The following is a 10,806-nucleotide window of genomic DNA, read 5'->3' on the forward strand; positions in this document are numbered from 1 at the left end:
TACACCAAGAAGGCAGCCGATGGCAACCTTATTTTCTTGGTTTTGTATGTGGATGATATGTTGATTGCAGACAGGGATGTTCATGCTTTGGACTCCTTGAAACAAAGCCTATAGAGTAGCTTTGATATGAAGAATCTTGGTGAGGCCAATCATATTCTTGGCATGCATATACTCAGGGATAGATCACAAGGTTTTTTCTGTTTGTCACATTAAGAGTACCTTACTAAGGTTTTGCAGTGTTTCAATATGGAGGGCGGGGAAGCCATTGATGTACCGTTGTCCTCATATGTGAAACTTAGTGCAAATGACAACCCTACATCTGATGATGGAAAGGCTGAGATGGCCAAGATTCCTTATGCTTTAGTTGTTGGTAGCTTGATGTATGCTATGGTTGCTACACGTCTTGACATTGCATTATTTGCAGTGGGAGTGGTTAGCAAGTACATGTCTCACAAAAAGCATTGGGAAGTAGTGAAGGGTATTGTGAGATACCTTAAGGGCACTAAGGACTTGTGCATCTACTTCGGGAAGCATAAGTCATTTGTTATTGGCTTCATGGATGCAGACTATGTTGGTCATCCTAGCTGCAAGAAGTCTACTTCAGGATATGTATTCACGTTCACAGGGGGGACAGTCTCTCGGATATCTAGGCTGCAAAAGTATGTTGCATTGTCTACTACAGGTGTAGAGTATGTGGCTGCCACTGGGGCATGCAAGGAGGCTTTATGGCTTTCACGTTTGGTGAGAGAGCTTGGCATTACAGAGGTTCCTATCCTCCACTATGATAGTTAGAGTACTATCATGCTAGTATGGAATTTAGTCTTTCACGCAAAGATAAAGCATATACAGGTGAAGTATCATTTTATTAGGGGTGTACTTGACAACAAGAGCATTGAGCTTGTTAAGGTACATATTGATGATAACCTTGTAGACCTTCTCACAAAGGGTCTTCCAAAGCAGAGTGATTTGCTCATTGCCGCCAGACGATGGGGGTTGGATAGTATATGTGTATTTCAGCTTTGTATATACATAGACTTAGCTGATTCTTTTCTCTACCTTCAAGCATGTTGCCTTTAGGTGGGAGGTTGTTGGGAATAAATGGTCGCCGTGCCTTTTATGGTGTTCAGGTGTGCACGCACCCTTACACATGTACTACACACACACACACACAAAAGTGGTACACTACGAGATTGTACCCACATTGAGTCTTCTGCTCTCTCTTCCTCACTCTCTACTCTGCACTCACTCACTCTCTCTCTCTCTTGACAAAAAGCATTGCGTGTCTCGATCCTCTTGCACTCTACTAACATGGACTAGCATGTACATTTTATATTACATCATTGGACATGCTGGATGGGCGCCCCGAACATTGGCCATTGACCATTGCTCATTTGTTCAGATGTGAATACATCCTAAAGTTAGGTAAGTCGTATAATGAATATGCCTGACAACACTCGGAAGATTCACTACTCCAAGGAAGCTCCATTTGTGTGTTATATCATTGGATATCTTGCATGGGCACCCATAGTGTTAGCCCTTGCCAGCTAACAATTTAGTCACTAGGTGTGAACATGTTAGCAGCTTAGGAGGGTGAGGGGGTTCTTGTGGTGCGAAGATGCCTTAAGGCTACTGTGGGTAAGGAGTCCTATAAAAAGGAATCATAGCTCATTTGTGCTTGCAAGATCCATTATTGGACTCCAGACCACATGCAGTTCCCTGCACGTGCTTGGATGGTGTCGGCTGATGGTATAGGATGTTGGCCTTGGGCTTGTATGGCTTGTGCCATGACATATGTTTTGGTTGTAGATCCATAGGGGCATTGCTTACTGTGACTCTTAGGATGATGGCTAAGTAGGAGATGGACTGGCGACTCTTTGAGGAGTCACACATAAAGAGAGCATGTTATACATACCATTATAGCATGATACATTTATGATAGCTAGCTGCAGACATGCTCTTCATCATCATTCATGATTTATACTACATGATAGAGACTTTCACAAACTTGGATAGAGGTCATTCACACCTTGATAGGTAGGTGGGATAGACTTCAGATTCTATGAGTATGGAAAGGAGGACAGGATGCTTTTTTTAGCCACTTGGGATTCTGACATTGGACTTATCATTCTGTGGCATGGCATTATAGACCTTTTCATTACATTTTTCTTGTATGGAACTACTCCGTTAAGAGCAGCCAGCATGGTAGATTCTCGTTTCCTCCATGTTCTTGATTGTCATTTTATTTTGGCTATGCTGGCTTTTACCTTGGCTCATAGCTGTGGTTAATTTAAAAGACTAGACATTACACCCATATTCAAAGATGACCATAGAGTATCCAAATAAATCAAGACTTCTCCAAAAATTTGCCCTTTTCTTCATGCACCTGTTCTGAAACAAGGAGTGATGTTCCTATTCCTTTCCCAGATGTTATTCCTACCACAAGTTCATCTGCACATCTTCAACCTCTCCCGTGTACCCCGTGAAGTACATTCCACCTTCTGGTTTAGGACCCTTTGGTTTCACTTCCCATGGGGCCCTTTTGCCACCATTGCTATTGAGGTGTACTGCCTTGATATTTGTGTTGTCCATTTTAGCTTTCATGGTCTTTTTCAAGCTAGTAAGACGTCGTCTATAATAAATGTGTTCAACTGCATTCATGAAGTGGCCTTCCCATTGAGTCCACTGTTATCAAGGTTTTTCTAGATTTGTTGTGTTTTCATTTTATTGTTCAAGTTGATATATGGGCAGGTACATTCAACGACCTGAAAATTTGCCAGATGAAGAAAGAGAGAGGTTTCATTTCTTCAATAGCTTTTTCTTCAAGAAACTTTACTTGGAGAAGGTTTGTTCCCCTATGATAACGCACTGAAAAACCTCTCTCTCTCTCTCTCTCTCTCTCTCTCTCTCTCCTCCCCCCCCCCCCCCCCCCGGCGGAAAAAAAAAGAGCCCCTTTCTTTTTGTGCAATATATTTGCCATTTCCAGGTCGTGAATACTATGCACTTCCATGGTTGATAAAATAATCTCTTTGCCCCTACAGAGAAAGAAAAAAAGTAGTGAACACTTTTCTAAGATGAGGAAATGGACAAAGGGAATCAATATCTTTGAGAAAGACTACCTTTTTGTGCCAGTGCATGACAGGTGAGATCTTTGATCCTTGGGTTGTATGGACCTTCTACATTCTCACTTATGGGTGTCTTGTTGCTCTAAAAGATCTTAAGTCCAGATATAATGAGACTACCTTTTGAGCCAGTTTTCTGTTACAGTGCACATTGGAGTCTCTCAATCATTTGCTTCAGGAGGGAGAAAGATCCAAAAATTTTGATACCTTACATACTGCATTTGGATTCTATGAGGGATGGCCACAATAGTGATTCTATCTTTCAAGTATTAAGGAGGTACGCCCACAGTAGTGCCACAGTAGTGAATCTGTCTTTCAAGCTTTAAAGAGGTATTTCTCTATCTGTCAAAAGACTAAAATGTGACAATAGCTTTTATTTCGAAGTACAAGCTGAAGGTGTCTGCTGGCCTTTCTGCACACAAACAGATTTTCAATTGCAGATTATTTGTGCTTGGTAGAGAACAGCTGTCTTAGCAAATAGTGTGCTGTGTCCACTGACATGTATAGTATTTCTATCTATCAGCGACAGTTCTATTGCATGTTATTGTTGTGGAAGGATTTCTGGCAGTAGCAGTGGGATACTGATTTCATGGACTCTGTACCTTGTATTGACAAGATCAAACTTGTCAATTTGGGATTGATGAAACCAAGAGCTATTAAACATCAAATCTACTTCAACTCGGAAGAAAATTAAATTTCCACAGCTTGCTCACATCAGTATTTTGCAAGGGCATCAGAAGGTTTATAGCTGGTCAATGTGATGAGATTTTTTTGACTTATAATACCATTTATTTTGTCTGTTATGCAATGCAAATGTAGTCACAGGATTTTGTAAGGATTGAAAGTCCCAGATAGGTATTAGTAGAGTACTTGGAACATTGCATCAGTGCAAGATCAAGACAAGTGGGTTCTCCTTTGCAGATTTACTCCTCTCAACATCTGATCCCATCCATCATAGAACTCCTCTCTCCATCTGCTCCCATCCATCGAAACTCCATCTCTACCTAACATTGGCTGCTCTGCTGTAGATCCACTCCTTTGTCTGTGGTAGAGACTCAGCTCCCAGCTGGGAGCACATATAAAAGTGCTGGTGCGACCAGCGGATCAATAACTAGGGTTATTAAAGGGTCTTGGGAACTGTATGTGTGCATACAGGCTTGCCATAGCTCCAGGTTCAGCACATCCTTGAGAGTGTCTACCCTCCATTGCTCTCCCTATGGGGAAGTTTAGGCCAGAAAAAGTAAACCCCAAAAGGCTCATATCTCTGACTTCGTAGTGTCTTCCTATCCAAAGTAAAATTGGCTAATTTGTTGATCCACTGAGGTGTTAAACACTATTACCTAGGTCTTCCCAAGGTTCACTGTGAGGTCTCTGTCCTGGCAGGTCTGTGATGCATCCAACTTTCCAAGTGTCTTTACAACCCCTCTGGTGTGTCTGAGATGAGTAGGGGGCCAAAGGTGAAAAAAAAAGAAAAGAAAAAAATGAAAAACACCTCACCCCAATTTAGTGACATTTTTTCACAAAAGATGCATCTATTTTAGCCACTTAACCTATGGTACAAATTCTAGTGTATTACACATAAACTTAACGTGAGCCAAACAATTGAGGTATGCAATCGTTTTTTTCAAATTTTGAATTTCTTAAAACCTTGAAACAGGGCCAATGAATAATTCTTTCGCACTATAGGTCCCACACACTCTAGACAAGGTGTAAGGAGACTTAGGAGAGCAAATGTCCCTTGCCCAAGGGTTGCAAAAGGTTGGACAGGGGGCCATGGATTATTATACTGCCCTGTTTAGTTTGACAATGAGACCTTTATGCTTTGAGGGATAGAGACATTGTATGGTAGAGTACCACGAGGGTGGTCACAAAGAGCATGAGGAGATACTTGCTGGCCTCTTTCTTAGAGGATATTCCAGAGGTTTTGTTGGCATTACCATTAAGGAAGTGCTGAGGGGATTATGGATTGGACATGGCTTTCTTGTTGAGGTACTGGGAGTGATCAGCACAAGCCTTCTAGCAGCATTTCAAGAGATTATGGCATTAGGAGTTATGCCGGAGGAGCTGTCCGAGGGATTGATTCCCATCATCCCAAAAGGTGACTTTTGGATGATCTAAGGGACATAACCTCATCATTTTATTTCTCGATTTCAAGAAGGCTTACGATAGAGTTAATTGAGAGTTTCTAGAGGGCTACATGCTGAGGATGGGTTTTCTAGAGCAGCGGATTAGAGGTGGAATGGCTGTCTGCTCCTTAGCTCACAGCTAGGTTCTTATTGGTCATGCTAGAGGTGATATATTAAGCATCTAGACTTTGATGAGATAGAGATGCTCCCTTGCACCCCTTCTTTTCTTATTTTTTGCAGAGGCTATGAGCTCCTTGCTTAGGGTTAGAGCTATAGGCATTCGAGGCATCAAATTTCACATCCCAGAATTTGAGGAGTTGGTGGATGTATAGTTGACAAATGACACACTTGTTTATGTGGATGGAGATGAGGAAGATTTTAGGGCCTTTGTAGCTGCAATGGAGGTTTTTTGCAGTGCTTTAATAAGAGCTCTTTGGAGGTTGGGGAGGAGGGTACATACATATGAGTAGGATCAGATGGTGCCAGCTGTACCTCAGCCTTGGGCTGCCCAGGGTACATCATAGCCTTTCCCTGCAGATTTTTGGAGGAGATTGGAGGACAATTTTAGACCAACAAATATTTCACTCTTTTTTTGGTTACTAGCACATGAGAGCTTCACGATTGGTACATGGCTTGGCTATGGTAGAGACTATGTCCCTTGCAGTTTATGTGGGAATCATGAGAAGACACAGAGGCACTGCATATGGGATTGCCTGAGGGCTCAAGAGGTTTGGAGAAGAGCTCTTAGGATGGTGTCTCATGGCGTTGTAGACTTTGACTTACATGAGGGATGGTAGCTTGAGTCATGGACAAGGTCCAGCTTGTGGACATGAAGATGTATAGGGGTGTCATGACTACCTTGTTTTGGGACAACTTGTGAGCAGGATTTTCAATGCCAGGTTTCTGAGTGTGTCAACCCCAGGGTATTGCCGTAGATGGGAGCTCATAGCTAGCATAATTGCTTGGCACCTATGGACAGCCAAATGTAGCGATGGTATTTTTTGGACATATCTACTGTAGACACTCTCTCCAGGATTTGGACAGAGATTGTACATACTCTTTGTGGGAGATGGGAGAGGAAACAGGGTAGTTTGGAGACTATGAGGAGGAGAAATGCTTTTCTCAGGACATGGATTTTGGCACTTTCTTCCATCTACTGACCTTCTGACTGGTTATTCATTCAGGCCTTAATAGACTTCCCCTTGTTACATATTTTTTGATGCAGTAGTCACTGATAGGGCTGCTTTATACCTTGTATTTTTCCTTGGGATATTTTCTTCTGAGGGCTCTAATCTGCAATAATCATGCAACCTTTCATTTTTGGAGCATGACCCTCTTTCTTTTTGCTGCTATAGACTCTGGTTTTTAATCCACCATATCTCTGACAGTTCCTGAGGCAAAAGCCTTGACCCATGATGGTTAGAATAGGCTGATGCAAGTTATACAGTTGGTGCTAAAGCTCATCAGCTAGACAAAATTTGGCTGCTTGAAAAGTTTTTAACTGCAACTTTCTCAATGAAACTTTTCTTAATAAGTGCTAGTTTTCTTTCACACAGCTTACTCACAGTTCTAAGGATGGCATAATGCAGCTATTTGATAGCAGAACGAGACCACATCAGAAGTACAGGTGACAGCTCAAATGTTGACATTGCACAGTGTGTTGTAAAGCGAGTTGAGGTACACTTTGTTTGTATAAAAGAATCAGACAACTCCTAAAGAATGTGATGTGACATTGACCACATTAATTGCAGGTTCCATTGCAACAGAATGCTTGGGATTGTGGCCTATTCCTACTCTTTTTCATTGAACGTTTTGTGAAAGATGCACCTTCAGAATTCAAAGCTAGTTCATTCAATACAGTTGTATGAAATCTTCCTCGAAACCTAATCTCCTGCTTGCTTTTGGCTAATTCTGTCACAGGTTTGGTTTAATTTAACTTCCATTACAGTTTGGCAGGCAATGGTTTAAGCCTCAAGAAGCTTCAAAATTGAGGTTCATCATAAGAGACATTCTTCAGAATCTTTTCAAAGATTCGCAGACAATGAGTCTCATTAAAGATTGCAAGGATGCTCGGATAAATCATGAAATATTCCTGGAGGATATGGACTGAGATGATGTGTTAGTATAGCCGATCTAGGTAGATCTGCATAATCATTGGAGGTTCTTTCTCAGGCCTACACTTGTCTGATTTGGTTCTAAAGCAGGATGCTCACACTTTATATTTGGGATTCGAGGCAAGGGACCTCAGATGCCAGAGTTTGTTTTTTTTTGGACATGAAAGAGGATGCAGTAAAACTCAGTTGCAATGCATCAAAATTTTTTGCACAAGGCAGACAATGCAGTGAGGTTTTTGGCACCTGAAAGATGATGCAGTGAAATTCAGGTGAAAGCTAAGGTCTCTACAACAAAAGCCAGGGCTCTGTATTTATGTACTTGAAGTGAAGTACATATGACATGCAATCATCAGAAACCAACTGTAGGTCAATGTTACATTGAAATATCCAAGCAGACCTTTAGACTTCCCATCATGAGCCATCCTCATCATGTGATATGATTATACATGACCTGAGTATATTGAAGGTTCAATTGTAAAAATGAAGAGATGAAGTTCTTTACTTGGAAAGATTGAAGGGTACAATAAATAGTTTATGTCTGATGTGCTGATCACTGGCCAGAATCCCCTCAACATGTTAATAGTTAAAGGTCAAAGCAAGAGGTTGATGTGTGTAATAACCATATGGTACTATCAATTAACCTAATCAACCACTCAACTAACATCTTTGTCTTTTTGGCATCAGGGGTTAGTGATTTTGTAAAGTTGCAAGTACAGTTCATCAGAGGAACCTTTCCCAGTGTTGTTTGTAGTCATGCATCTTGACAACCCAAAGCAGCTCTGAAATGTCTCTTGTAAGACAGATGAGGATAAGGATGTGACATATTCTGGTCTTGTGAACCTGGATCATGGCCTACTTTTTGCCGTGGAGGCTTTTGATATGTATGTTGACGTTCATGTTTTGAGCTTTTACTCTTTTTATCGGTAAGTTTTCTAAGTTGTTGAAGTTTGACATGACTTATGGACTGAGTTCTTGGAGTCTTTGATGTTAGTTAGGGCTGATGTTCATAAAAAACTGTCATTACGTCTCAAAGCGGTGTGAAACAACTTGCAAAATATCAAGGAAGAAACTCTGAATTTATGAATTGGTTGTTTTAAGGTTGTAAGCTTGAAACACTGAAAATCAAAGTTCATAAGTTTGAGGCTACTTTGAAGTTTATATGCTTGCATGGATGAATGTTAAGGTTGAAGGTTCTTTAAAACCATTTCTCTAAAGGTTGTCTCTGGACAACTAGCCGTGACTTGAAATTTGTCTGTTGGAACGCTAATTTCTGGGATTAACTGGAATTGATGACTAAGATTGGGTGACAATAGGCCCTTTCTAGCAGCTATATTTGTAGCATCAAGTGTTCAAGTTGAAGGTTCTTTAAAACTATTTCTCTAAAGGTTGTCTCTGGACAACTAGCCGCGACTTGAAATTTGTCTGTTGGAACACTAATTTCTGGGATTAACTGGAATTGATGACTAAGATTGGGTGACAATAGGCCCTTTCTAGCAGCTATATTTGTAGCATCAAGTTCCATCGGCAATTGGCAGAGTCTTGTGGATTTTGGCTCTAAAACACTATGCAGCCTGATGGGAGACATCACAAGCTCTTCACTTGGGTTAGACCACATGATGACCCTTAATTCTTGTGTATCTAAAGGGCTTTATAATATGGAGCTATGACATCCTTCTTAGGGGAAAAGCTGCTTTCTCTCTGTCTCTTCCCCTTCCCCCCCATATTGAGAGTGGTGTCTGCAAGCTGTGACCAATTAAACCTCTTAGTAGTATCTGAACAGCTTTATAATATGGAGAATGGTTGTAATGTGAAGGGTTGATGGCATGATGACCCTTAATTCTATGACATCACTCTTGGAGGAACAACAAAATGGGGACCAATTTGATTAGACAACAAATAGGTAAGCTGATCCAATTCTGAATACCCTTTGATCTTGCTAGATTTTCACAAGCTAGTGTTTCAAAATAATTATACGAATGTGAAAAAACAAGCAAACCCTAATAATATCTTAGAAAAGCCAGATGGTCTCATTTGCCAATGTGTTGATCGAAAACATTTTACAAGTAACTATTGAGGATTTTAGATGCTCAAAAAAATAGTTAAAATGTTTGAAAGGCTCTTTAAACGAGGCAGACATGCAAATCAGTGGAATACTTGCCGCCTGCGATGAGCATAACACAGCTAAAATTTGGAATAAATTTGTAGTTGGGTCTTCTACATTTGTTTGGCAATGTGGCACGTTTGTTAATATGGTTTTTGCATCCTCAAAGTGTGCTGTAAACTAGTGCATGTGTAGTATTTGCTGGTCCTCAAATATTTTGTTGCTGCTTCATCTCGAATGGATGGTACTGTTGTGTCTTTTGTAACTTGTGTTTTGTGTTATCTTGATTCTTTTGTGTTTCGCACGCTTTCTGTGATTGTGCCTGCAAGTTGTTGCAGATGCAGGTGATCCCCTAGAGCAATACCAAACACAATGGTATCATTTTATCATATAGAGCTGCCCTACTTCACCTATTGCATCTCAGTGACAGCAACAAAGAGAGAATTCGAAGTCAAAAGTATTTTGGATACCGTCGCGAAGACCAGCCACACAAACCCTACTGATTTGAAGATCAGAGAACCAACAAATGCTATCCTACGACTTCCTGCAGATGCAAATGGGCCATTAGCATAAAACACAGGTGCCTCTGGCAAAAATAATGCTAATAATTCCTCTCTGAACAGGGAATGGGAGCACCCTCGGATCTCGTAGTATGTCTTTGGCTTGAGCTCACATTAATATCTTCGTACATTAACATACACTTATTCATGACGAGAGAGAGAGAGAGAGAGAGAGAGAGAGAGATGAACAACCATAACGATCCTTTAAATAATAAGTAAAAAGTAAACTGAGCAGATGAAAAATTAAAAAAGGAAAAAGAATTGAATGAAAAAGGACAGATATAGGATAAATAATTTGGATGGGAAGCTTGGAGAGAAGATTCAAGAATTGTTGAAAGCATAAAGATTTGTGTCGGTAGGTTTAACATTGATGGTTTTGGAGCCTAAAAGATGTAGTTTTGCATTTCTATCGCTCTTATTAGCATAATATACACAAATGCTTGTAATGGATATGTGATATTAGTTGTATAATTGGTTTCTAGTAGTGCAAACCTCAAGTGTTATATACAAGTGTTGATCTTCCCATTCAGAGGGTTCTCGTCATTTGATTTGATTGTGCTTTACAAAAGAAATTGCACATATAGTTAAAGATTGACTTGAGTTTCCAAAAGCCTTGTCCACCATAGTATGGCACCAACATTTGAATTTTAGTTGCAACATAAAATTTCCCTATTAATGAACTTATGCACTCATGATTTGAAACATAAAAAGCATCATTGTCCTTATTACCTTTTGCTGTTGCATTGAAGCACTTATAAGAGCTTCTATTAAGCAACTTTTGGATCA

The 10,806-nt window shown here is 40.4% G+C and overlaps 1 protein-coding gene across 3 annotated transcripts in view; it reads left to right on the forward strand.

Moving 5' to 3' along the window:
- Positions 1 to 8,285, forward strand: part of LOC148033563 (putative ubiquitin-like-specific protease 2A) — a 59,700-nt gene extending 51,415 nt beyond the window's left edge. For 2 of the 3 annotated variants that reach the window (XM_087681506.1, XM_087681507.1), the window contains exons 8-13: positions 2,749 to 2,842; positions 3,039 to 3,139; positions 3,265 to 3,396; positions 6,835 to 6,922; positions 6,997 to 7,107; positions 7,194 to 8,285. In XM_087681506.1, the coding sequence (XP_087537632.1) occupies positions 2,749 to 2,842; positions 3,039 to 3,139; positions 3,265 to 3,396; positions 6,835 to 6,922; positions 6,997 to 7,107; positions 7,194 to 7,355 (688 nt within the window). In that variant the 3' untranslated portion in view covers positions 7,356 to 8,285. The remainder of the gene's footprint in view (positions 1 to 2,748; positions 2,843 to 3,038; positions 3,140 to 3,264; positions 3,397 to 6,834; positions 6,923 to 6,996; positions 7,108 to 7,193) is intronic. The other variant, XR_015691325.1, reaches the window with a different exon arrangement.
- The last annotated feature ends 2,521 nt before the right edge of the window (positions 8,286 to 10,806 follow it).

The sequence above is a fragment of the Lygodium microphyllum genome, chromosome 7, assembly GCF_053477565.2.
Source record: "Lygodium microphyllum isolate KBCC chromosome 7, Lygodium_microphyllum_v1.1.10, whole genome shotgun sequence".
Classification (NCBI taxonomy): Eukaryota; Viridiplantae; Streptophyta; class Polypodiopsida; order Schizaeales; family Lygodiaceae; genus Lygodium; species Lygodium microphyllum.